This window comes from Panthera pardus, unplaced genomic scaffold, assembly GCF_024362965.1.
Source record: "Panthera pardus isolate Hobbes unplaced genomic scaffold, ASM2436296v1 HiC_scaffold_27, whole genome shotgun sequence".
Lineage (NCBI taxonomy): Eukaryota > Metazoa > Chordata > Mammalia > Carnivora > Felidae > Panthera > Panthera pardus.
In genome coordinates, this window is record NW_026526843.1 from 79,912,115 (window position 1) to 79,939,022 (window position 26,908).

A 26,908-nucleotide genomic window follows, 5' to 3' on the forward strand; every position below is an offset into this window, starting at 1 on the left:
ATACGAAGTTAGCTGTGGGTTTTTTTAGATGCCCTATATCAGATGGAGGAAGTTCCTTTCTAGTCCTAGTTTGCCAAGTAGTTCTTTTCTTTTTTAATCATATATGGATACTGGATTTTGTCAAATGATTTTCTGCATTTATTGCAGTGATCCTATGGGTTTTTCTTTTCTTGGTTTGTTCACGTGGTGAATCACATTGATTGATTTTCTAATGTTAAACCAACCCTGTATTCCTGAGATAAACCCCATTTGGTCATGATACCTTCTCTTTTTTTTTTTTATTTTATAATTTATTAGTTGCCCCAGAAATACTACTCTTTATTTCACTGTCTATTTTGGCATAGTTTTAAAACATCCCCTTTATTTTGGATATCAGATAGAAGTCATCCCATTTTCTTTAATCAAATTTAATTTTCTATAAGATCCATTACACATTACAATTATGACCTCCATAAATAAATTGACAAATGTATTGATTTGTCTCTTTTCATTGGTAGCAAATTGAAATCCTAAGTCTTCTAAAAGAATGTCAAATTCTTCATCAAATTAATGTGTGATGTCTTCAAGATGGATTTAATCTGTGCCACTTGATAACAACCTTTTCTGGATTTGTAATGGTTTCTTTCCACTGATTCACTGCTTCAGTGTTATTACTGTCTTCGGTTATCCAAATCTGCCCCACAAAGTGTCGTCTTCTTACAGAGCTCCGACTGTAAAGCTTAATGAGAAAAATAATTTCTTTTTCATTCTGTCTGAGTGGAAAAATCATAGTTTCTCCCCACTTTACTCTGCCACTGGAGGCCTTCAGTAAACGTGTCTTCTTCTTATAAATCAACTCTCCTGAACTAAACATTGCCACCTTCACAAAAAAACTCAAAGTGAGAGGTGATGAACAGCTTGGAAGGTATTGTGCCTCGAGAATCTGTAACTGAATTCTGCTATTTACTGCTTGAAAACAAGTCCCCAATTCAAGTTCTGCATGGCAAACAGAAATTTTTGAAGGTGGTGTTATATCCAAAGAGTAATCCATCTCCTGTGTGCTAAGAGCTCTGAGTGACAGTGAGCATTCTCCAATGGTTTTCTTCCTGGGTGTCTGGGTTTGAATCTTAAATACAAGCCTTACGGTTTGTAGACTTTGGAGTTTAATAGCAAATACAAAAGTTTCCATAAATTCAATACTATTAGAGCCTTCCTTTGCTGAAGATTTGAAATGCACTGGTTTGGGCAATGTTAGTATTCCTTTTATAGAAATAGTAGGAGTGTCTCCACAACTAGAAGGCCAACTTAAATCTTTGCACTGTAAAACTGTGATCCAGATCTGCTCTACTGAAGAATTATAAAACACTTTCACATTCAATCTCCCAAAATCTCTTTCATCTCCTGACAGAGTAATTGTATCCAGGCTTCTGTTACTCCCCTGGGAGTTCTTCCTGGAAGAAGAGTTGCTAGGCACACTGGACAGGGAATCATGTCTCTGGATGAACCGCTGGGATGAACTTGTAAGATCAAACATAGACTTGCTTAGCCCAGGGGAACTGGGAAGTTTGCTGGTCCTTAAATCACAAACTGATCCATATAGTCTCGCTGCTTCTGAACATGGAGGAAGGCGCCGGATCAAATCAGGTGAAATGTGCTGATACCTATAGCATGGGTTGTATACATCGTAGCTGGCTCCGTGCTGGGATGAACTGGAAAGTTCTACCTTTCGATCTCCAAAAGATGCTCTGGCAGATCCTCCTGCAGCCAGCGGGCGCTCTGCCCTGGCCTCCTGCGGGAGCCGGGCCCGGGGTCACCTCGTGCGGCCGCGCCCCAAGACCCCGCCCCTGGTCCCTCCAAGTCCGCCCAGCCCCTCTACCTTCTCTTTTTAATATATTGTTCAATTTGATTTGACAAAGTTTTGTTTAAAATTTTTTCATCTCTTGCACCTTCTCTTTTGACACCATTTCCTCAAATTTGCCTCGCCACCAAGTACTTATCTTCAGTATGACCCCCTCCTCCTGTCCATGTCCTTCAGACTGTGTCTGAGATGATTACTACGGCTGAGACTTTTCCCAAACTCAGAGAGGGCCCAAGAAAATTTAAAACAAAGGTTGAAAGCATTTCTGATGTGGTAAGTCCTACCTCTGAGAGCAACTATCAACTCCTGGCGGCAGGCTTGCCCCTCAACAGATGCAGGTTCCCAGCCTGAAGAGCTATCACACCTTTTAAAGCCTCTCAGTACCTGACAGGTGTGTTCTGAAGAGGAAAGCATTACTAAATGCTTAGGAAATCCCTTGCCCTGAATTAACCCCTCACTGTCACTGTTCCCCCATTTGGTATTGCTCTGCACTGAGGAAATATCCAATACAGGTCACCTCTCAAGAGGGGTCCACCCTTAAACACTGCTGAAGAATCCTATCCCGTTCTACCTAATGAACTTGATATCCCACACCCTAAGGGGCCCAAATAACTACTTCAGATTTCTGACTTTGTGTTTTTTTGTGAATCACTTTTGTTTTCAAGATATTGGGAGAACACACAGGACAGGATACACTCTGCACTTTTCTTGTTGCACCGCAGAAACTCTTCTCCCTTCCATCCCTTCATGCACAAAAGTAATAATGGTAATAATAGCAAACACATATAGAGTGCTTACTATGTGCCAGACACTATTCTAAATTAACTTATTTAATACCCTCAATCACCATATGAAATAGGTACTATTATTATCCCCATTTTTACAGACAAAACTAAAAAATATAGAAGTTAAGTGACTTAGGGCGCCTGGATGGCTCAGTCAGTTGAGCGTCCGACTTCGGCTCAGATCATGATCTCAGAGTTTGTGAGCTCGAGCCCAGCATCAGGTTCACCTCCATCAGTGCAGAGCCTGCTTCAGACCCTCTGTCCCCCTCTCTTGCCCCTCCCCAACTTGCACGCGCACTCTCTCTCAAAAATAAATAAACATTTTAGAAAAAAAAAAGAAGTTAAGTGACTTGCCCAGCTATGAAATGACAGATCTGGAATTTGAGTCCAGGCATTCTGGCTCCAGAATCCACTGCACTACTATGCAGTCGAGTGACAGAACCATGGCACTGTTCCGTACTTGTACTCTAGCAGAGGGCCCCTCCCCACCTTCCCACCCCTACTATCTGTACAAACTTTAAGACTTCAGAATATGTCACGTCTTTGGTATCTGTGGTGCCTCTGGCCAAATCTGACATCAGGGAGAGTTTCCCACTGTCACTGACACCCAAACATACATATGTGGAAACAAAAACTAGTACTGAGGATGGAAGATTTAATGTGACATGAAAAAATATTGCATATTCAGGAAAATGAGGAAGCTATAAAAAGCAACGTGCATTCCCTAGGTATTCTTAGACCCCAGAACACTGCCTCTCTGCAAATGTTGAATGAACATTCCATCAGGAACAAAACAGGACTACCTGCTACTACCATAATCCTCAATGTTGTCGTGGAAGTTATAAAAGAATAGTAGGACAAAACAATCAGATAACTGGTATAACACTGGAAAAGCAGAGATAAAAACCTATTTGCTGCTGATATAATTTCATGCCCAGGAAACCCAAAAGGTTCTGATATGAAAAATGCATTAGAATGAGTATATTAATAAGATGGCTTATAAGTCAGTCAAATGTACAGAAGTCAATAACCGTCCTGTATCTTAATAATTTCCTAGGAAAAGAAATGGGGGAATTTTTTCCATTCATAAAAAAAGGAACATTCAGAGAACAACAACAAAAGCCCTTAGAGTCAAGCAATAATCGAAGAAGGATCTTCAAAGCAGCCAGAGAAAAAGGACACACAAAAAAAACAAAAAACAATTAGACAACATCAGACTTCTCCACAGCAGTAATGGAAACCAGAAGACAGTGCTGTAATATCTCCTAAGTGTTTAGAGAAAAAAAGTGTAATTTAGAATTGAGTACTCAACAACCCTATCTTTCAAGAAGAATAAAGTAAAATAAAGGCATTTACAGATAAATGCAGTTGGAGACAGTTTACTGTGAGGAGATTTGCACTCAAGGATCTTCTAAAGCATCTGTTTCAAGAAGATGAAAACTCATCCCCCAAAAGAAGGAAGCTGAGCAAATAAAATAATGAGTATTCAAATGTAAACAAGCACTGTCTGCATAAAATAATATTATTTGTGTCTATTCTTTGTGTATTGAATGACTTCCTTAGAAAAGAAAGAACTAAAATAGTGAACAACAAGAACATGTGACTTGGGCAACAATGCTTTATTAAGTTTTTGTACTGTTTGGGTGGGGAATTATGATTATGTTTAACTTTAGACTTTAGGTTAAATATGTATAGTAAAATTTTAAGACAAACCACTAACAAAACTTTTGGAGGGACCAATCAAGAAAAAAAGAGAAAAGGCACAAATAAGTAATACGAGCAATGTAAAAGAGCAGAAATCAAAAAATAAGAGAATAGAATGAATTTTATAACTTACGTGAATTGGGACCAATTTCTAGAAAATTCATTTACTAGAAAATTCATTTATTTATTAGATGAGCCCACTATAACCTTAACCAGACAAATGCAGTAGGTGACCAAAGATGCAAAAATCCTAAGCAATTTATTAGCAAACCAAATCCAAGATGAGTAAAAAAAAAAAAGAGAGATTTAACATAACATGAAAGTGTTGGGTCTAATTCCAGAAATGCAAGAGCAGTTTATCATTAGAAAGTCCCATAACAAAGTGTCCCCGTGAGTCTCACAGAGAAGCTCAGTCCTCTTTGTCATCCCTGGAGAGAAGGGGAGGCTGAGAAAGGGGTAAATCTCTTGGAGATGGGGTCTTTGAAGAGGCCAGGCTGGGAACAGGCCTGGAGCCTGTGAAAGCATATTATACACTGCTAGAATAATATATACAGGCAACAGCTCTGAAGCAGGGACATTAACCTCATTTTACAAATGTAAAAACTAAGGCTAAAAAAGGTTAGGAAACTTGACCAAGGTCAAAATGCTAGTAAGTAGTTGAGCAGTGACCCAAACTGAGGTGGTTCTGGATCTACAGCTCATGTTCTTAATCACTCTGCTCTTCTCCCTTTATTGTTGATGGTAGTAGATGTTCAATAAATGGCGGCCAAGGGCCAAGTACTTGACATATGTTCTAACACCCACAAAAACTGTCCAAGGTTGGCATTAGACTCATTTTACGGATGAGGGAACTGATACTTAAAGAGGATCAGTTAAGTCACACAACCAAGACATGGGGGTTCCAGGATTTGAAACTGGGCCTGCCAGACTCCACAACCCATTTGTCCTAGATTATTGCAGGTGTGAATGAAGCTCGAGAAAAGATGAATCACAATGCCTGAAGACAAGACTCCTGGTGAGATGAGGGTCTCTACATCATGGCTGGTGTCAGGAGTCAGAAAAGCTCCTCTCCACAAGGAGATTCCCACACATAGGGCTGAGGAGACTCTGCCATCTCCAGGAGAGTGGGAATGATCCCTGCCCCAGGGAGGTCTAAGGGAAGCAGGTCACATGAACATCATGGTCTAGATAAGGAAGCCAGGGATGTTGGAAACTGGTGTGGATGAGCTCATAGAGAGTCAGGTCTGACCAACTTTTCATTACTTTTCTTAAGAGTTTGAACACATTGGCATGTCGTGGGGGGGGGCACAAACTCCTCATATCTGGGTTTTGGTGCTAGATTATCTTAGGATGATCTCATAGGAAGACAGGTGAATAGTAAGGGTAGTTAGGCAGGTCAGTACACATCATTCTGCTTCCTATCTTTTGGCCTTTGCTCATGCTGTACCCTTTGCCTGAACTGACCTCCTCTCCCCTTGTTAGTCATCCAGAAGATCCCTACTCATCTTTTAAAGCTCAGTTCAGGGGCGCCTGGCTGGCTCAGTGGGTTGAGCGTCTTACTTCAGCTCAAGTCACGATCTCACGGTTTATGGGTTCGAGCCCCATGTCAGGCTCTGCTGACAGCTCAGAGCCTAGAGCCTGCTTCAGATTCTGTGTCTTTCTCTCTCTCTCTCTGCCCCTCACCTGCTCACACTCTGTCGATCTCTCTCTCAAAAAATAAATAAACATTAAAAAAATTTAAAAAAAAAGCTCAGTTCGTATGCCATCTCTTCTAAGGAATTTTCCCTGGTTCCCTATCCTGGGTTCTGTGTTCCTCAGAGGCTCCCACAGTCTGTTGTATCCACTGTACTGGCCATACTGAATTATGGTTCTGTGCCTGGGAACACACCTTGTTCATCTCTGGGTCCTCAGTGCAGAGCAGGATGCCTGACACAGAGTAGGCAGTAACTCAGTTTTGCTCAACTAAACTTATAACTAGTTAGATGGTTCCACTGGTTATGATTAACGAATTCATGTTGGTCGGGGGAGGGAAATCTCTAGTCGAGTGCTGTAGGGCCCTGTGTATAATGATGGCATTTTGATGAAATCAGTGGGTGACAAAAAACTAAGGGACTAGGTTGCACATTAGACAACAGAATTAGTATCCCAACACTCTTGGCAAGTAGGTACACTGGAGCCACAGTGGTCCCCAAGGAGTTTAGGGGGAAAGTCACGACTAAAACCTCATAACCAATTGCAGCCTTGACAATGGAGAAAAGGTTTTTTTGAGCTGAAACTTACCTCCCCATATAGTCCACCATTATAACAGTACATACTAGGTGCCAGGCTTTGTACCAGCTTCTGTACCACCTCCAACCCAGAAGAAATCCAATGGAGGTGATTTGCTTGGTCTGGGACCAAGAAACAGTTACTCACAGAGCAGGAAAAAAGGGTATTCTAGCTGGGATCAGAAGGCCCAGTGAAAGCTGAGGCTTTGTTTTTTACCAAGAGGTGGGCATGACCACACAGCAGTTTGAGGGCTGTTTGAAAAAGAGACAGTTCTGGGGCACCTGGGTGGCTCAGTCGGTTAAGTGTCCGACTTTGGCTCAGGTCATGATCTCACAGTTGGTGGGTTCGAGCCCCATGTTGGGCTCTGCACTGACAGCTCAGAGCCTGGGTCCTGCTTCAGATTCTGTGTCTCCCACTCTCTGCCCCCTCCCCTGCTCACACTCTGTCAAAACTGAATAAACGTTAAAAATTTTTTTTTTAATAAATAAAAATAAATAAATAAGTAAACATAAAAAAAGAGGCAGGCCACCTTTAGGAGCCCCAGGGCCCAGAGCCAGTCACAGAGAACATGGGTCTTTGTCACCACCCTACCAACTGTGAACTTGCTTCTTGAAAGAACCCAGGAGCTATCTTCACTGATTCTTCACAGCCCTCACCCTTCTGAACAATGACATCCATGCTCCTTGGCATGCCATGAAAGGCCTTCATGCCTAGCCTAGTTCTCAATGCATTTCTCTATCATCCACATTAATTAATACAGTTTATTCCATAAATATTTATTGAGTATCTACTAAATATTACTATGCACTGTTATTCTTGGCACTGGGGATACAACAGTGAACAAAACAAAGCCCTGCTTTATGGAGCTTACAGTCTACTGAGAAGAGGGAAACATTAATCACAATAAATAAATATAAAATATATCAGGTGGTGGTCAGTGTTTTGTACAAAAACATAACACATCAAGTAGAGTTAGAAAACACTGGTGAACAGGACTAGTTTGTACGTGCTAGTCAGGGAATGCTTCTCTAGGGAGGTGACATTTAAGCACACTGGAAGTGGGTGGGAAACTCACAAGATTATCTGGAAAGAAGAGTGTTCCAGGCAGTGAGAACAGCAGATACAAAGGCTCTGAAAGGAGCGGGTACTTGACATGTTTGAGGAACATGGAGACCAGGGTGCTGGAAAAGAGTGAGTAATTGTAAGATTAATAGGATATGAGGTCAGAAAGAGGATGGGGACCAGATTTCGTAGACTTTTGGGCCATGGTGAGGGCTTCAAGTTTTATTCTGAGGGAGCTGGGAGCCACAGGAGAACTTTGAACAGAGAGACATGATCTGATATGGATTTAAAAGGAATTTCAAAGAATTAGTAATAGGTATTCTAACATTAGGCAAAAGAAAAAAACAGACAATTACTAGGAAAACAACAAAGGATGTATAATCAGAGTGCACTATGTGGTTTGGATGTGGACAGTAATTACAATGTCATACTTATGCCAACAGTGATTGTTGGTTGAACAAAAAATGTATATAAGATGTTTTTCAAAATAACAGATGCAGCCACAAAGATAAGCAAGCAAAAAGAGACTATGAGGGATGACTAGGCAGATTAGAAAGTGAAATATATGCAGTTTGTACAAATGAAAAATGCACCTATTGAAATAAAAAACTCAGTAGATGGATTAAACAGTTAGATCAGATATAGCTGAAGAGAGAATCAGTAAACTTAAAGATAAATCTGAAGAAACTGCCCAGAATGAAGTGCAGGAAGATAAGGAAATAGGAAATATCAATGAGACATTATGAGATATGGAAGATATAATGAGGCCCAAAATATGACTGACTAGATTCGGAGAAAGAAAATACAGAAAGAATGGAAGAAAGGCAATATTTTAAAAGATAATGGCTGAGAATTTTCTAAAATTATGAAAAAACATGAATCCAAAAGCATGAATCACATTTCCAAAGTAGAATAAAAAAGAAATACATGCCTAAACATGTTACACTGAAACTGCATAGCCCCCTGTACATCCCCCTCTGAGACAGAGACAGAGACAGAGACAGAGAATTTCTTAAAAGTGGCCAGAGTAGAAGAAAACAGTAACACCTACCAAAAATAGCAATTAGACTGACAGCAGACTTCTAAATACCTGTAACAAATCATCTTTTAAGCATGGGGATAAATTACAGACATTTGCATATAACAACACCTGGGAGAATTTAATACCACGAAACCTGTACTAAGAGAGCATCTAAACATTGTGCTTAGAAAAGAAAAGGATCCCAGAATCATGGTCTGAGATGCAAGAATGTATGCATGTAAATCCAAACAAATACTGTCTATATAAAATAATACTCAGGACAATGTGCAATTTGTGAGGTTAGCAAAAAAAAAAAAAAAAAAAAAAAGGAAAAAACTAACATACTGAAGACAATAGCATGTGGCAAAGAAAGGATGGACCAGGTGTGAGGTTCCTGCATTCTTCAAGAGGGAGGTGAAAATGTGATTTAACTTTAGGCCTTATAAGTTACACACACATGATAAAAGTTCAGGAATAACCACAGAAAGAAGTGGGTAAAAAAAGAATGTGTAAATCCCAAAAAGTAGAAGACAAAATTGAGTAAGAAAGCAAATAAGTAAATCTCAAAACTAAAGAAAACAGGCAAGAGATAAATGAAGCATAGAAAAGGCAGTGGTAGCAAACAGAAATAAAAAAGTACAAACAAGTCCAAACATATCATAGAAAACACAGAGTAAACTTGTCCATTAAAAGAGAACATCAGATTCGATTTTTTAAAGGGTCCAGCTACATGCTATTTTCGAGAGATATAATTAAAGTATAAGGGCATGACAATGTTGAAAAATAACAGGATAGAAAACTGTATACCACACAAATCCGAACAAGAAGAAAAGCGTGTGTTAATGTAAGATAAGATAGACTTCAAAAAATACATTATCGAGAATAGAGAGGGTCATTACATATTTACCAGGAATATATAATAATTCTTCATTTGAATATTCCTAATAAAATATCCTCAAAAAATATAAAATTTTAAAAAAGAACTATAAGGAGAAGCAGATGACAAATCCACCACCATAGTTGAAAATTAACACACTTCTTACAATTACTGGCATAGCATGACCAAAAACTCAGTGTAGATATAGAAAATTTGAATAATACAATTAACAAACTTGATAATAGACATGTAGAACTCTGTGTTCAACAATTAGAGAACATACATCTTATAAAGCACATAGGAAACATTAAAAAATATTGATCATGTACTAAACCATAAAACAAGTCTCAATAAATTTCAAAGAATTGTCATGACACAGACCACATACTCAGACCATAATGCAATTAAGACAGATTTCAATAACAAAAAGATACATTAAAAATTCCCCATACTTTTAGAAATTTATAAACACACTTCTATATAACTCACCAAATAAGTAACCATGATGGAAATGCTGAAGTACTGGGAATCGAACAATAATGAAATACGACATGTCTGAATGTATAGAAAAGTAGTATTTGGAAGGAAATTTCTATCCTTAAATGCACACGTTATGAAACAAGAAAGGCTGAAAATGAATGCGCTCCATGTCCAACATAAGAAATCAGAAAAAGAACAACAGAATAAACCCAAAAAATGTGGAGGGAAGGAGATCAAAAAAGATGAGAGCAGAAATTAAAGAAATAGAAAACAAAGACACGATAGAGAGGAGCAACAGAGCCAAAAGCTGGTTCTTCGAAAAGACTAATAAAATAGACAAACCTCTGGTGAGATTGATTAAGAAAAACAGGGAGAAGGCACAAATAACCAATATCAGCAATGAAAAAGGAGACATGATTACAGATTATATACAGCAGGGAATCTTTCAAAAGAGAACTTTTTGCCAATAAATTTGAGAATGCAGATAAAATGGACCGATTCCTAGAAATTGATAACTTATCAAAATGGACTCAAGAAGGAAAACAAAATCCTGAATAGCCCTCTAGTGGCTGGAGGAACTGAAGAAGCAATTAAAACTCTTCCTACCAAAAAACAAACAGAAGAACAACAACAACAACAAAATAGGAGGCGGAATTTTCCAGCTGATTACAGGTAGGTGAAAAGCTATTGAGCCCCTCAGCCCTGGAGGTGTCCACGTAGGACTTAAGGCAGTGGAGACCCTAGGCAGGCCACTTCTCTCTATGGACAGCCTCCTAGGGAGATCCTTACAGGGCAGCCTCCTGTGAAGTGGGGCCTGGAAAATCCCTCTACAGTCCCTGGAGGTAGGGAGCACGAGTGAATAACATCCAGCACTCAGTTAATGCTCTGTGGTCAGTGTGCTAATAAGCAAGGCCAAGGAGGAGCTCTCTCACTTGGACAGCCTCTTCAGCAGCCAGCTTCTGTAGTCTTCTGCTCACTGAGGACAGGGAACCTGTGGAGCTGCTGGAGGAGTCTGCGTTCCAGTTGCCAAGAAACACCACACACAGCCCAAGTTGTGACTGATTGGTGTGGGGTTGGGTGCAGGGAGGCCAAGCAGGGGCTTCTGGAGGGTGGGTAGCTCCAGGTAGAATCCCTGAAACTGTGTCTTCGTGAATAACAGAAACTTCTATCCGTTTGCAGCTGATGAGCCCTTTTAATGGTGTCCAAGCTAGCTGCAGGGTGATGGTTCTAACAGTGATGCGTGTTCTGAAAATAAGAGCTTCATCATTATTTTGAAATAATTAATATGAAAGAAGTCAATTGGATTTGAAATCTAATCACATTATCTCAAGAAATTTGAACAACAGATTTGTCAGGAGAACAACAACAACAACCAAAAAAGCTGTTATGTATCATTTCAGTTGTTAAACATTTTTTAACAAGTTAAAAATTGGTTTTAAATGCTTTATCACTTAGTTGTACAAGGAAAGATTTTTGATGATGGGGACTGTTAAGAATTTGAAGAATGTATCATTAAAGAGTCTTGATCAGGATTTGTGTTTAGCCATTTCAAGCATAAAACCGGATATAAAATAAACATGGCATGGAAGCAGATTTCAGGCTTCTCATTTACATTTCTGAAAAGATTTTATTTAGAAATTTAATATTAATTCAATGGTAGAAAGCAAAATACCAGGCCAAAATGGTTTTACCAGAGGATTCTACCAAACAGATCATTCCCAAGTCATATAGCATCTTCCAGAATATTGTCAAAGGGGGACTGCTAACTCATTCTATGATACCAGCAGAACTTGAGGCCAAAAGCAAATTATGACAGCATGAGAAAGGAAAATTAAAGACCAATTTTACTCATGGACACAGATACAAAAATCCTAAACAAATATTAACTAACTAAATCTAGTACTGTATAAAAGGGAAAAGATCATGACCAAGTTGTGTTTATACCAGAAATGCAAAGGTAAAATCTATAAACATCATTTACCACACTATCACATTACTGACAAAAAAAACCCCATAATCATCCCCCAAACTAGAAAACGTATCTGATAAAAAAAATTCAACACCCTTTCATGATTTAAAAACAATAATAAAAACTTGGCATAGTGAAACAGGTGGGCACTTGCTTTAATCTGATAAAACCTGGAGAAATCTACAGCAAATAGCATTCTTAAAAGGGAAAAAAGTTAGTGGGGTTTCCTTTAAAATACCCAACAAGACAAGGATGCCCACTACTGGTTTTTTTTCTCTTGAACACCGTACTGGAGGTCCTGTCCATCTCAGTAACACAAGAAGAATAAATTAAAGGCATAAAGATTGGAAAGGCAAAAACAAAAATGTCATTGTTGGTAGCTGATATTGTTGTCAACATAGAAAACACAAAAGAACATACAGACAGCTTAAAAGAAACAAGGGATCCTTGAGAAATGGTCAATGCTAGGGATGAGGCAGGAAAATCTTCAGATGAGTAGGGAACATCTTGTAGTGCCAAAGCCAGTAAGGCAGTGCTAAAAAACAAACAAACAAAAAAAGATGGAGGCATGTCAAAGGGACACAGGAGCCAACCTGAAGGAGCTCCCAGTGACCAAACTATTAAATAAATAGGCATGAGTTCTTACTGATACAAACAGGTGACTGGATAAATGAGGGAATGGATAGGTAAATAAAGAAAGAAGAAAAAATAGTTTTTACAGAAGAATTCCAAATGATACATGTAAATACATGTATACATGTATCATTTACCACCCCCTTCCAGAGGTGGAGCTTAAATCCTCTTCCTCTCCTTAAGGGTGGGCTAGATTCTTCTAAAGAACAGAAAATAAAAGGGGAAAAATAACAACTTTGCAGTGGAGAAGCTGGACAAACACTACCTTAACCAAGTGATTAAGGTCAACATCAGTGATGTCATAGGGTATCACATACCTCTGATATAATGTGATGAAAAAGGCACTTCAACTCTACGGTATTCCTTCCAAAAACAACCCCAGGCTAATTATGAGGAAAACTTCAGACAAATCCAAACTGAGGGACATTCTATAGTATGCCTCAAAACTGTTAAGGGCATAAAAAACATGGAAAGACTGAGAAACTATCACAGAGCAGAGGACAATAAAGAGAGAGAACTAAACTCAATATGGTATTTTGAACTGGATCCTAGAACAGAAGAAAGACATTAGTGGGAAAACTGATAAATCCATATAAAGTCTAAAGTTCAGTTAATAGTAATATACCAATATGGCTTTCTTAGTTTTGACAAATATACCATGGTGAGGAATACACAGGAACTCTCCATACTATCTCTTTTTTTACTCTTCTGTAACTGTAAAATTATTCGAAAATAAAAAGATTGCTTAAAAAATATAAGTTCAGAAAGGTGAATGGCTATAATATTAATATAAAAGCCAACTTCATTTCTATACACCTGCAAATGAGATAAAACATGTTAAATAACAAGATCTCCTTGAAAGCAAAACCATTAATATCAAGGAATAAGTCTGACACAAGATATGCAAGACCTTATGCAGAAATTAGAGAACTATACCAAAAGACATTCAAGAATTTATTTAAAATGAAAGGGTATATATCATGTTCATAGCTAGGAAGACTCGACATCATAAATATACCCAATTCCCTTCAAACTGATCTATAGAGTCATTGCAATTCTAATATTCTTGTAGAACATGAAAAGATGATTCTGAAATGTGTTTGAAATAACAATGGGCCAAGAATATGTGATATTCCTGAATAAGATGGGGAAGATTTTGCTGTATCCATTATCAAGATTCTTCATGAAACTAAAGTTATTAAGGTAGTGTAACGTGATTAAGGTGGTGTCATATTAATTCAGGGACAAAAAGTTGGCCAATAACAGAGATTCCAGAAACAGACCAATACAGATATGGAACTTTGGTGTATGACAGGGGTGGCACTTCAGATCATTAGGCTATCCATGTGGAAAATAATGAAACCGACTCCCTACCCCATCACCTTCTACCACACAAAAACCAATTCCATTTAGACTAAAGACTTAAATAGGAAAAATAAACTTTTTAAAAAAGTTTGTTTACTTATTTTGAGAGAGACAGAGACAGTGTGAATGGGGGAGGGGCAGAGAGCGAGAGGGAGAGAGAGAGAATAGAATCTCGAGCAGGCTCTGCATTGTCAGCACAGAGCCCAATGCGGTGCTTAAACTCACGAAACCATGAGATCATAACCTAGGCCGAAACCAAGAGTCAGATGCTTAACCGACGGAGCCACCCAGGCACCCCAGGAAAAATAAACTTTTAAACTTTTATTTGAAGAAAACAAAGAATATCTTTATGACCACAGGTTAGGAGAGATACACAAAAAGTGTGCTGGTTGGAGACAAAAGATTGAATTGTTCAACTAAAATTAGGAATTCCTGCTCATGCAAAGACACCATTAAAAAAAAAGCCACAAACTGAGAAAAGATATTCAACACGTATAATTGGCAAATGATGAGTATCCAAATAGTTGAATAACTCCTACAAATCAGTAAAACTGATAAAAATCCCAATTTTAAAAATGGGCAAAAAATGTTAACAGTCATTTCATAAAAGAAGAAACATGAATGGCCAATAAACATGAAAAAATGCTCAACCACATTAGTGACTAGAAAAATGCTAATTAAGTCCACATCGAAATATCATTTTATATCTACTATAATGACAAAAAGTAAAAAGTGGGACAATATCAAGTACTAATTAGGGTGTGGATCAATGGGATATCTTATAAATTGCTGAAAGGTATATAAATTGTTAACCTTCAGATAGGAATACATTTTGGCATAATACTGTCAAGCTGAATGTTTATATATCCCATTAACTCGCAATTCTAAGTATACACCTTAGAAAGATGGGTGTACATGCGTACTAGGAGACACACACAAGAATGTTCATAGTAGCACTGTTCATAAGAGCAAAGAGCTGGACCAATCCAGATGTCTATCAACAGATGAATGGATGAATGATTTGGTTTATGGTTACCCAATGAAATATTATGCAGCACTGAGAATGAACAAGTGATAGTTACATGCAAAACATAGGTGAATCTTTGAAACATAATAATGAGTGAAAAAAGTAAGTCACAGACGACTACATATAGTATGAGGCTATTTTTACAAAGCTCAAAAACAAGCAAATAAATAATGTATTGGTTAAGCATTTCCACAAATGTGAAAAAATATATCAAAAAAATTTTAATGTTTATTTTGAGAGAGACAGCGTGAGTTGGGGGGGGGCAGAGACAGAGAGAGAGAGAGAGAGAGAGAATCCCAAGCAGGCTCTGTGCTGCCAGCACAGACCCAGATGTGGGGCTCAAATTCACAAAGCTATGAGATGGTGACCTAAGCCAAGATCAAGAGTTGGACGCTTAACTGAGCCACCCAGGCGCCCCCAAAAATATATCAAAAAAAGCAAGGGAATGTTAAACACAAGACTTAAGAAATGGTAATTTCTGGTGGGGTGGTGGTGGTGGTGGGAAATAGAACAGAAAAGGACACAGAGATAGATGCTATCTTAATGTTGCTCTCGCATGGAGCTGTGATTTCTTCAGTTTTGATTATATTATTTCTTTATAACTCATGTATATAATTTTTATTATATATCCAATACTTTTATATGAACAGAGAATAGAAAAATAGGATAAAGTGAGGAATGAAAGCTCTTTTGAAGAGTTTTGCTTTCAGGGGAATAGAGAAAGTCATAGTTGCGTAGGGATGTACGATGAATAGGGTTTTAGATGTTTTTTAAAGACGGGAGCAATAGGAGAGAAATGGAATGACAGAATAACAGCTTTAGTGAACCAGCTTTCCCTTTGAAACAACAAAAATATGGGCAAACCAACTAAAATCAACCATTTCAAAACTTGCAATGAACCAAAGACACAGAATGAAGTAAAAATCATCTATCCAAGAAAAACTACTGAATCTCAGTGAGACAAAGGGTTCTGTGACATTTTAACTTGTAGTTAATTCCCGTCCTCCTTCCCTCTCAAGCTCAGTAGTATAGCAGCCAAAGGTTGACTAAATTGCAGACAACAGAGAGGCCTCATTGCTTTGGTCAGAAATTTAAAAGGAAATCTCAGAGAATGGAGCAACCATAGGAAACTTGGAAAAGCTCTGACATATTCCCAGGTATATAAAAAGGGCTGTGCACATATTCAAGGCTGTGCAAATGCCCAAAAAAGAGCTGGAAAAGGAGAGGCCCCAAGTCACTCACTTCTGGCTGACTGTAAGGCCCTATACAAGCAGAATGGGAAAGCTAAGGCTGCTAGTAAGTTGGCTAGTTTGAAGGCATGCCTTCTCACACAGATCCCCTTGTCAAAGGGTGGAAGACAAACAGACAAGGCATTTAAGGAAACCCAACCAATCACTGGCTGACCACCAAAGTATATTTATCCAGGTGTGATGTCCAAGGAATCCAGGCTTAAAACTAAACAAGAACCTTTTAAAAATAAGCTAACAGAGAACTCAGGGGCCACATAGTACAAGGAATATAAAATCCAAGGAATTAGTCGAGAAAAGTAACTAAACAAATAAACAGCAATGTGAAAAATAACAACCACCAAACATACGCAAACACACACACGCGCGCGCGCACACACACACACACACACACACACACATCCCAGAAAAACAAACCTTGAGGGTAGAAGAGGTTGATACCAGAGTTATTAGAATAGAATATCTAAAATGCCCAGTTTTGGGGGCATCTGGCTGGCTCAGTCAGAAGAGCATGTGACTCTTGATTGGGAGTTGTGAGTTCAAGCCCCATGTTGGGTATAGAGATCAATTAAATAAATAAAAACTTTTTTAAAATGACCAGTTTTGGGGGCGCCTGGGTAGCTCAGTTGGTTAAGCATCTGACTTCAGCTCAGGTCATGATCTCACAGTTGGTGAGTTTAAGCCTCACATCAGGCTCTGTGCTGACAGCTCTGAGCCTGGAGTCTGCTTGGGATTCTGTGTCTTCCTCTCTCTCTGCCCCTCCCCTGCTTGTGTGCTCTTTCTCCCTCTCTCAAAAATAAATAAATAAACTTTAAAAAATAAAAAATAAAAATGCCCAGTTTTTGACAAAAAAATTATGAGATACGCAAAGAAGCAGCAAAGTATGTTACATGTACAAAAAAAAAAAAAAAAGCAGCCAACAGATTTGTCCCTGAGGGAGTTCATGTTTGAAACTTAACAGACAAAGACTTTAAATTATTACTATAAATATTGTCAAAGAAATAAAAGAAAGCATATCCACAGAATTAAGGAAAAGTATGAGAACAATGTCTCACAAAATAGAGCATACCAATAAAGACATGGAAATCATTTAAAAAATCATATAGAAAACCTGGAGTTGAAAAACATAGTAACTAAAATGAAAAATTGACTTAGAAGTGTTCAACAACAGATCTGAGTTGACAGAAGAGAGAAAGGGTGAAGCTGATGATAGGTCAATAGAAATGATCCATTCTGAAAAGCAGAAAGAAAAAGGAACGAAGAAAAAGAAAAAGAGCTTGCACAAACCTTCAGGACGCCACCAAAAGTATCAACATATGCATAACAGGAGTACCAAAAGGGCAAGAGGAAGAGAAAGGGGCCAAACATAGCAAACTTGATGAAAAACATTAATCTGTACATAAATAAATGCAAGTAGAATAAACTCAAAGAGATCCATACCTAGACACATCATAGTGTAACTGAGGAAAGCAAAGACTAAAAGAAAATCGTGAATACAGCAAGAGAAAAATAACTTACTGTGTATCAGGGACTCTCAATATGATTAACAGCTGTCTTCTCATCAGAAACCATGGAGGCCAGAATATAGTAAGATGGCATCTTCAAAATATTTACATAAAAAGACTGTCAACTGAGAATTCTCTATCTAGCTAAATTGCTCTTCAAACATAAAACAGAAGTTAAGATAAACAAAACCTGAAAGAATTTGTTGCTAGCCTACTTATCCTACAAAAAACCCTACTTTCAGCCTTAAATTAAGGGACACTGAATGGTAACCTGAAATAGGTATTATGAAAGAAAGTATTTTTGTTTGTAACTCATATTCTCCTATCTGTTTTAAAAGACAACTGTTATAAAGCAATAATAATAAAACTGTGTTGATGGGCTTATAATGTAAGAAGTAATTTGTATGATAACACTACAAAGAAGGAAAGAGGGAACAGAGGCATATTGGAACAAAGTTACTATTGAAATTAAATCAGAATTAATTCAAAGTAGATTGTTTCCAGTTAAGATGTTAATTGTAATCCCCAGGGCAACTATTAACTATCTATTAACTATTAACAATCTAACTAAAAATATATGGTTAACAAGGAAATTAAAACGTTAAAGTAGAAAATATCTACTTAACCCAAAAGAAAAGAGGAACTGAAAAACAAAGGAACAGAAAAGACAAATGACATACAAAAAGCATATATTAATCCTTCACAAACTCTTCCAAAAATAGGGGAGGAAACACTGTGCAGCCAGTATTACCCTGATACCAAAACCAGACAATGACATCACAAGAAAATTACAGACCAATATACCATATGAATACAGACGTAAAAATCCTCAACAAAACACTAGGAAACCAATTTCAGCAATGTATACAAAATATTATATAACATGACCAAGAAGGATTTATTTCTGAAATACAAAGTTCGTTTATCATTTGAAAATTAATCAACGTAATACACTATATAAATAGAATAAAGCAAAAACTCCAGATGATCATATCAAAAGATGCAGAAAAGGCATCTGACAAAATCCAATACCCATTCATGGCAAAAGACTCCGAGAACTAGGAAGAGAAGGAAACTTCCTCAATTGATAAAGGGCATCTATATAAACCCCACAGTTAACATCACACTCAATGGAGAAAGACTCAATACCTTCCCCCTAAGATCAGGAACAAGACAAGAACATCTGTTCTCATCACTTCTAGTCAACACTGTACTAGAAGATCTAGCCGGGGCAATTAGTCAAGAAAAAGAAATAAAAGGCATCCAGATTAGAAAAAAAAAAAGTAAAACTGTATTTGCAGATGACATGATCTTATACATAGAAAACCCTAGGGAATCCATTAAAAAACCATTTGAACTAATAAGTTCAACAATGTGACAGGATAGAAGAAGATCAAGAAACAAAAAATCAGATGTATTTCTATGTACTAGTAACGAACACTCCGGAAGTGAAATCAGGAAAATAATCTCATTTATAATAGCAGCATAAAGAATAAAATACCTAGGAATAAATTTAACCAAAAAAGTACAAGCACTGAAAACTACAAAACACTTCTGAAAAAAACTAAACATCTCAATGGGAAGACACCTTATGTTCATGGATTAGAAGGCTTGATATTATTAGATGGCAATACTTCCTAAATGGATATATAGATTCAATATAATCCCAATAAAAATCCCAGCTGTTTTTCTGCAGAAACTGACAAGATGATCCAAAAATTCATATGGAAATGCAAGGGACTTAGAATAGTCAAAACAGTCTTGCAAAAGAAAAACAAAGTTGGAGAACTCCCATTTCCTGATTTCAAAACTTATGACATAGTAATCAAGACAGTGTGGTCTGGCATAGTGACAGACATACAGATCAATGAGGTAGAATTAAGAATCCAGAAAAGTAACCTTTACATTTAGGATTTACAGTCAGTTGACCTTTGACAAGGTTTCCAAGATAATTCAAAGGGGGGAAAATACTCTTTTTAACAAAAGGTGCTAGAACAACTAAACATCCACATGCAGAAGAATGAAATTTGGACTCCTGCCTCACACCATACACAGAAATGAACTCAAAAATGAATCATTGACCTAAATGTAAGAGCTAAAATCATACAATTCCTGGAAGAAAAAGCCAGAAGAAATCTTTGTGACCTCAGGTTAGGGAACGTTTTCTTGGATATGACACAAAATGCTGAAGTGTCAAAAAATTGATCAATTGGACTTTCCCCAAATTAAAAACTTTTGTGCATCAAAGGACACCATCAAGAAAGTAAAAAGACAACCTACAGAATAGGAGGAAATATTTGCAATTCACATATCTGATAAGTGACTTGTATCCAGAACATATAAAGAACACCTACAGCTCAACAGTAAGACAATCAAACTTTAAATGGGCTAAGAATTTGAACAGACATTTCTCCAAAGGAGATACACAAATAGCCAATAAACACATGAAAAGATGTTCAACATAATTAGTTATTAGGGAAATGCAAACCAAAACCACAATGAAGCACCCCTTCATACTGACTAAGATTGTTATAATAAAAAAGACAGACAGTAAAACGTGTCAGTGAAGATATGGAGAAATTGGAATGTAAAATGGAGCAGCCCCTTTTGCAAACAGCTTCTCAAAAAGTTAACGTAGATTTGCCATATGACCAAGTAAGTACACTTCCTAGGTATCTACCCAAAGGAAAAGCAAACACACACCCACACAAAAACTTGTGCACAAATGATCAGAGCAGTATTATTCATAATACCAAACACAAACACGATTTAAATGTCCAAAAATTTACAAACAGATAGGACAAACAAAATGTGGTCTATTCCATCAAATGGAATATTACTTGGCAGTGAAAAGGAATGCTACATCAACAACATGGATGAACCTCCAAACCATTATGCTAAATGAAAGAAGCTGGTCAGAAAGACCAATGTACTGTATGATCACATTTATATAAAATGTCTAGACTAGACAAATCAACAGAGACAGGAAGTAGATTAGTGGTTACCTATGACTGAGGGGAGGGGAGTAATGGGGAGGGTCTGCTAATGGGTATGAAGTTCTTTTGGGGGCAGATAAAAATGTTCTAAAATTGATTGTGGTGATGGTTGCACAACTCTGAATATACTAAAAAAAATAGCACCCTTTAAAAGAGTGAATTTTATTGTATTAAATATATCTCAATAATGCTCTACAAAAAGGGGGGAGCAGTAAAAGAATGTCTGTGTGCTAATGATCTGTAAAGAAGTGGAAATTGCTGGAACAATGTATTTGAGTGGAGGGACCAACTGATGGCCCTGATGACAACAGGGCCAGTTTATCCATAATAACAGAGAAGAAGGCAGAGTATGTGACTACAGGTGCTGTTTGGTGGTTAGATGTGGTTATGGGAATCTGTGCAGGTTTTCTTCTGATGGTTTTAATTCTTCAGGCAAGTGGGAAGCTTGAGAACAGGATGGAAGAGGAGGTATCAGGAGATTTAAGGAGAAAGAAGATGCTATTTTGTATTTATACCAATTATACCAATGTTAATTCCCTAATTTTGATAACTGAACTATAGTTGCATAATTTATTAATATTTAAGGAATCTGAGTCAATGAGGAAGGTAGGAGAGTGAATGGCACAGGGTAGCGCAGCGGAGCAAGCAGAGAGTAGGACTTAACCGGGGCAGGAGTTTTGCCCCATAGACATGCTGAAGTACACAGAGGGCAAAGGAAGTGACGATATATGCAAGGCTATGGTTATCATGATGCACCATGGAATCTGAGCTGATTAAAGGAAGGGCATGGGAACACAGAGGAAGTAAAGGGTAGTGAAAGCGTTCAGTCTTGGTGGTGTGGAGGGGTTGTTGGAGCTGGAGAGCTAGAGGGAGTAAACTAGAAGGATAAGAATCACTGGCTGGATGGCAAAATGCGTGAAACAGAGTACGGAGGTGATATAGTCATAGGTACAGATAAGAAGGGTGAGACTATCAGAGAGGGTAGCTGAGGTGGGATTGAAAGGCAAGAGCATTATAGGAAAACGGATCAAGGAAGTGAGAGACAAGAATATTGGAAGGATCATCAATGAGGATATTAAAATCACCAAGAAGTAGGACTGGTGTAGTGCTAAAAAGTGACAGTGAGATAGTAGCTAAATTCTAGGAATGAGGTATGATGGGAGCAGGTATTAGTGTATGCCTATACCTGACTATAACACAGACGGGTGGGTAATGGTTTAGTCTGATGATTTGAGATTTAAAACAAGGTGGTTGATATTTACATAATCTTAAAGTATCTCCCCACAAATCACTTATTAATTACAAAGGAAAAAAGAGCAACTATAATGGAGAAACCTGGCAGACACCACCTTAAGCAAATAGTCAAAGTGTACAAAACCAGTATTGGGAAAAACTGACATCATATGCTTTCTGACATAAAACACTGAAGACACATATCTTCTTAGGTATTCAGCCTAAGGAGGACATGACAACTAAATGAAATGTAAGATCCTGAATTAGATCCTGGAAGAGAAAAATTACATTAGTGGAAAAACTGATCCAATCTGAATAAGTTCTGTACTTTCATTAATACTATTTTACCAATGTTAATTCCCTAATTTTGATAGTTGAACTATAGTTGCATAATTTATTAATACTTAAGGAACCTGAGTGAAGGATAGGCGAGAATTCTTTGTACTATTTTTATAACTTTTTAAGTCTGAAGTTAGGTAAAAATAAAAAATTTTTTAATGCTAAAAAAAAGTTGTTTGAGGAGGAGGGAAAGAAAGTGTCTGGGATGGTCAATCAGAGTGAGGACACCTACCTTCACCTCCAGGCCTCCTGGCAAGAGGGGTATGAGGGGGCTGCTGGGGAGCAGAGTGCTCAGGGGAAAGCCAATTTCTATTCAAGCAGGGGGTAGACAGTCAAGGGACGTTTGGGGACATTTTTGATCACCACCGTAACTGGAGATCACTAGTAACATTTAGTAGGCATGGACCAGGGGTGCCCAGTGCTCGAGACAGCTCCAAACAGCAAAGAATTATACCATATCCCATGCAACTTTAGAATGTCCCACCAGACGATCACGTAGGTGAAAAACCCATTCATTGCATTCATTTATTCATTCAACAAACATTTATTAAGAGAGCCTATTGGGGCACCTGGGTGGCTCAGTTGGTTAAGTGTCAGACTTCGGCCCAGGTCATGATCTCACAGTTCGTGGGTTTGAGCCCCACGTTGGGCTCTGTGCTGACAGCTCAGAGCCTGGAGCCCATTTCAGATTCTGTGTCTCCCTCTCTCTCTGCCCCTCCCCTGCTAATGCTCTGTTTCTCTCTCCTTCAAAAATAAATAAAACATTAAAAATTTAAAAAAGAGAGCCTATTATGTGCTAAGCACTGTTTAGGTAATAGGGATACATCAAGGCATGAAAAAGACAAAAATCTCTGCCCTTCTAGAGCTTACAATCCAGTAGGAGACTTAAACAATAAATGACAAACACAATAAAGGTGTAGATTATATATTATATAAGAGGGTGAGGAGCACTATGGGAAAAAAATAGATGGGGTATAGTCTAAGGAAGAGCTGTAACTTTAAAGAGGATGGTCAAGGTAAGCCTCATTGAGAAAGTGATATCTGAGAAGAGGCCTGAAGGAAGTGAGGGCATGAGCCTTGTACATATTTGGGGGAAAGCATTCTAGGTCTAGAGGATGGCCCAGTACAAACCCCTGAGGTGGAAGTGTGCCTACTATGTTCAAGTAGCATAGAGGAGGCCAGTATGGGTGGGAGAGAGGGAACAAGTGGGGAGAATGGTAGGAGAGAAGGTCTGAAAGGTTATGGGGGCCAGATTATGGAATATGTACTGACTTTTCCAGAAATTCAATGAACCATACAAATTGAGGGAGGATTGCACTTTGTTTTGTTTAAAACTTTATGAAGAATAACAATTCTTGATATTCATGAACAATGGTTTGGAAAAGCATATCACCCTACCCATGGTTTCTGAGCAATCAATACACATGTGTCACATTCCCAGGTGCAAGTATCATTACATGCAAGACCATTCATTATATCTTCCAGTGAAATTATATCCCAGCCTTTAAATACTGAAATGCATATCATTTTATCATAAATTACTCTTCCTTTACTTCTCCCTTATATTACAATTAGGACATTACATTGGTTTGGGGGGAATTATGTGTGTAGACAGATTCTATTATCTATGAACTTCATTTCATAATAGTGAAAGGGGCATTTCAAAATATAAATTATAAAAAATGGAGTGTTGAGTCCAATAGGTATAAGAATCACTAAGGCATAGCAAGAAAATGAAGGGACTATTCAGAAGCCAGCATGAGAATGGAGATTTTGCTGTTGACTGACAGCAAGTTCCAGAAGGCTTGATTAAAGGATTTCAGGATGGGGACAGAAAAGAGGGCATCTGGGGCTGTGTGGGAGATCTAACTAGAAGAATCCTGGTCTTCTTGTGGTGACCAACATGATAAAGGTTAAAGGGCCTGGTTCACTTTTTCATCTAAGCTGCTTCTGACCCTGTAGGTCTCCGCCTGTTTAACACAGTAGAGTGAGAAAATAAAGAGGAGTCTCTCCTCAGTGAAGCCAGAAGCCAGTCAAGGCCCGGCTCCATTTTTTAATTTATTTTTATTATGTATTTATTTATTTATTTATTACCCACAGAACAGTCCAGAACCCCAGGTGAAGCTCATAAGGGCTCTCAGGCCAAACTCATTGCTATAAGGAATGCACCTTTAACCTGCTTAGAGATGAGAAAGAGACAGATACAAAGATGAAAAACAGTAACAGAGAAAGAAGCATTTAGAAAGAAGAATCAACGGGGGTTGGGTCAGAGACAGGGAGAAAATAAAGTCAAAGACCAAGAGAGATCTTTTTTTTTTTTTTCAATCACGACAGTCATAATTTATTGGGAATTCTCTAGGGGCCAGGCACTGAGCAAAGTGATGCACATGTATGGTCTCAGGTGGAGATTATTAGACTCCCATTTGACAGATGAGGAAACTGAGGCCTATATGGGTGATGTAGATGGCTCAAGGTCTCATGGCTAGTTTTAACTGGTAAGGTCAGGGTTCAGCCTTCTAGGTCTGGGCTGTCTAGCATGTCTCAGAGAAAGAGGCAGAAATATAGAGGTACACAGTAAGATGGAGGTAGAGACGGAGAGGGAGAGGAGCGGCAGAGAGATGGAGACTTCAGACACGCATGCAGACGATCACGTGAGCTGCAGACCTGCACCGAACCGTTTCCCAAGAGACAGGGGTGGGGGATGGAGACTGGGCATGGGCGATGGGCTCCGCAGGGTACTCACCTGGTTGCTGTCTGGGGCTGCAGGGGCACTCGCCCTCCCTTTGCTACCCGCAGGATCCTCAGCAACCTGCTGACCTAGGGTTAAGAGGCCGCCCAGGTAAAAGCTCGCCCAGGCCCCACCCCTCTTGCGCTCCAGCCCGGCCTCTTTCCTTTACACCCCCCAACCCCGTCTTTACAGCGTCTCACCAGACACCTCCTGCCATCCGCGTCGCTGCTGCCGAGCGCGAGCAGATTCGAAGGACCGACGGCTGGATCTAGTGAACACTGAACGCGTCCCTCCAGTCGGCTGGAGAACGAGCGGGTTAGCAGGCCTCCACAGCTACTGACCGCTCTCGGGTTCCCATTGGAGGAGTGCCCTCCTGCCTTCCCTGGGATTGGCTGGAGTTGGAAACACTTTAGTTTTATTCCCCCAGGCCGGGATCCAAGCCGAAGAAAACACCGCCCTCTTAGGGGTCTTTGATTGGTTTATGAGCCAAGCCCACCCTTTAATAGGATTGGCCAGGAGAAGAGGACTTGTCGTTGCCCTTTGCCAGTCTGTTTGAGGACTTCGGGAATTAGTTGGGAACACGCAGACGCGAAGCCCAAAGCGAGGCTGGGCGTCAGTCAAGTAGATTCCCGGCTTCTTGACGTCTTACTCTCCGTGAGCCATTTTACCTAAGCCAACGCTCTGCTAAGAGACACGACCTTACCTCCACCTGCAGGGATTTCTGAACCAGGTTTCTTTTGCTCAAAATGAACGTACTGCTTCATTTCAACCATGGACGATGAGGTGGTTATGGGGCTCTGGCCATTCACCCATCAGGTCCTGCTGCTTACTAAGACATTGGTCAAGTGACAACCTCACTAGGAGCCTCAGTTTAACCATCTGTGAAAGGGAAAGATAATTTTGAAATCTTTCCTAACGATGCTGTTGTGCGGATTTAGAGGACACACATTAATTGCCTGGCGCATATATAGTTAAGTTCTCCCCTCCTAATTCTTGCCTTTCCCATTGTTTCAGACTGAAGGAACTATGGCCCCAGAGAGGCAAACTGATTGTCTTGAGGTCACACAGCAACAAGACCCTGAATAAAACCCAGGTTCTGTTCTCCAAAGGAAAGCTATTTAAGAAGGAAGGAGAGACAGGAAGGACATTTCTGTTATCAGGAGTTCTTAACTGGGGTTGATGGACCTCCAATCCAGGCCCAGGACAGGGTTTGGAGGGGCCCATGAATTCAGATGAGAAAAATTATACATCTTTATTTTCACTCTAATTGAAATTTAGAATTTTTTTCAGCAGAGAATGTAAAATAGTAGTAGTACCTGTGATTCTGTCACCAAGAGAAATCACAGAGCTTTTCATATCACAGCACAGATGTTGCAGATCTCTTGAAATATGTAATCTCATCTCTAATCTAAATTTATGATAGGGGTGCCTGAGTGGCTCAGTGGGTTAAGCCTCCGACTCTTGATTTCAGCTTAGGTCATGATCTCATGCTATGTGAAACTGAGCCCCGCACTGGGCTTGGCACTGACTGTGGAGCCTGGTTGGGATTCTCTCCCTCTCCCTCCCTCTGTCTCTCTCAATAAACAAACAAACAAACAAAAAAACAAACAAACATTAAAAAAATAAAATCATGATTCTCATGAGACCCTCCACTAGATCTTATGATTTAAGGGATTAGTGAGGAGCACATATATTACCATAGCACATATTTGCCTTTTCCATATTTTAATAACTACAGTTCAATATAATCAGTTTCTTTTGTAAGTCTAGGTATCTAATTTTATGCATCTAAAAGATGCTGTTTTGTTTTCTTTTGTTTTGCTTTAGAAAAG

General features: G+C 38.8%; 1 protein-coding gene and 1 long non-coding RNA gene across 3 annotated transcripts; both read right to left on the reverse strand.

The window, feature by feature from the left end:
- Nucleotides 1-333: 333 nt before the first annotated feature.
- LOC109260272 (tandem C2 domains nuclear protein-like) lies at nt 334-7,302 on the reverse strand. Its single transcript, XM_053891362.1, has 2 exons — nt 7,186-7,302; nt 334-1,768 (listed from the first exon to the last, which is right to left on the reverse strand). The coding sequence occupies exons 1-2, from the start codon at nt 7,300-7,302 to the stop codon at nt 563-565; spliced, it is 1,323 nt and encodes a 440-aa protein (XP_053747337.1). The 3' UTR covers nt 334-562.
- A 1,709-nt stretch (nt 7,303-9,011) lies between these two features.
- LOC109260282 (uncharacterized) lies at nt 9,012-25,633 on the reverse strand. Of its 2 annotated transcripts, XR_002076939.2 has the most exons (4): nt 25,277-25,633; nt 25,092-25,165; nt 12,954-13,082; nt 9,012-11,279 (listed from the first exon to the last, which is right to left on the reverse strand). It is a non-coding gene; the product is annotated as an uncharacterized LOC109260282 (long non-coding RNA). The 2 variants fall into 2 exon arrangements; XR_002076938.2 differs by lacking the exon at nt 12,954-13,082 and having other exon boundaries at nt 25,277-25,628.
- Between the last annotated feature and the right edge of the window lie 1,275 nt (nt 25,634-26,908).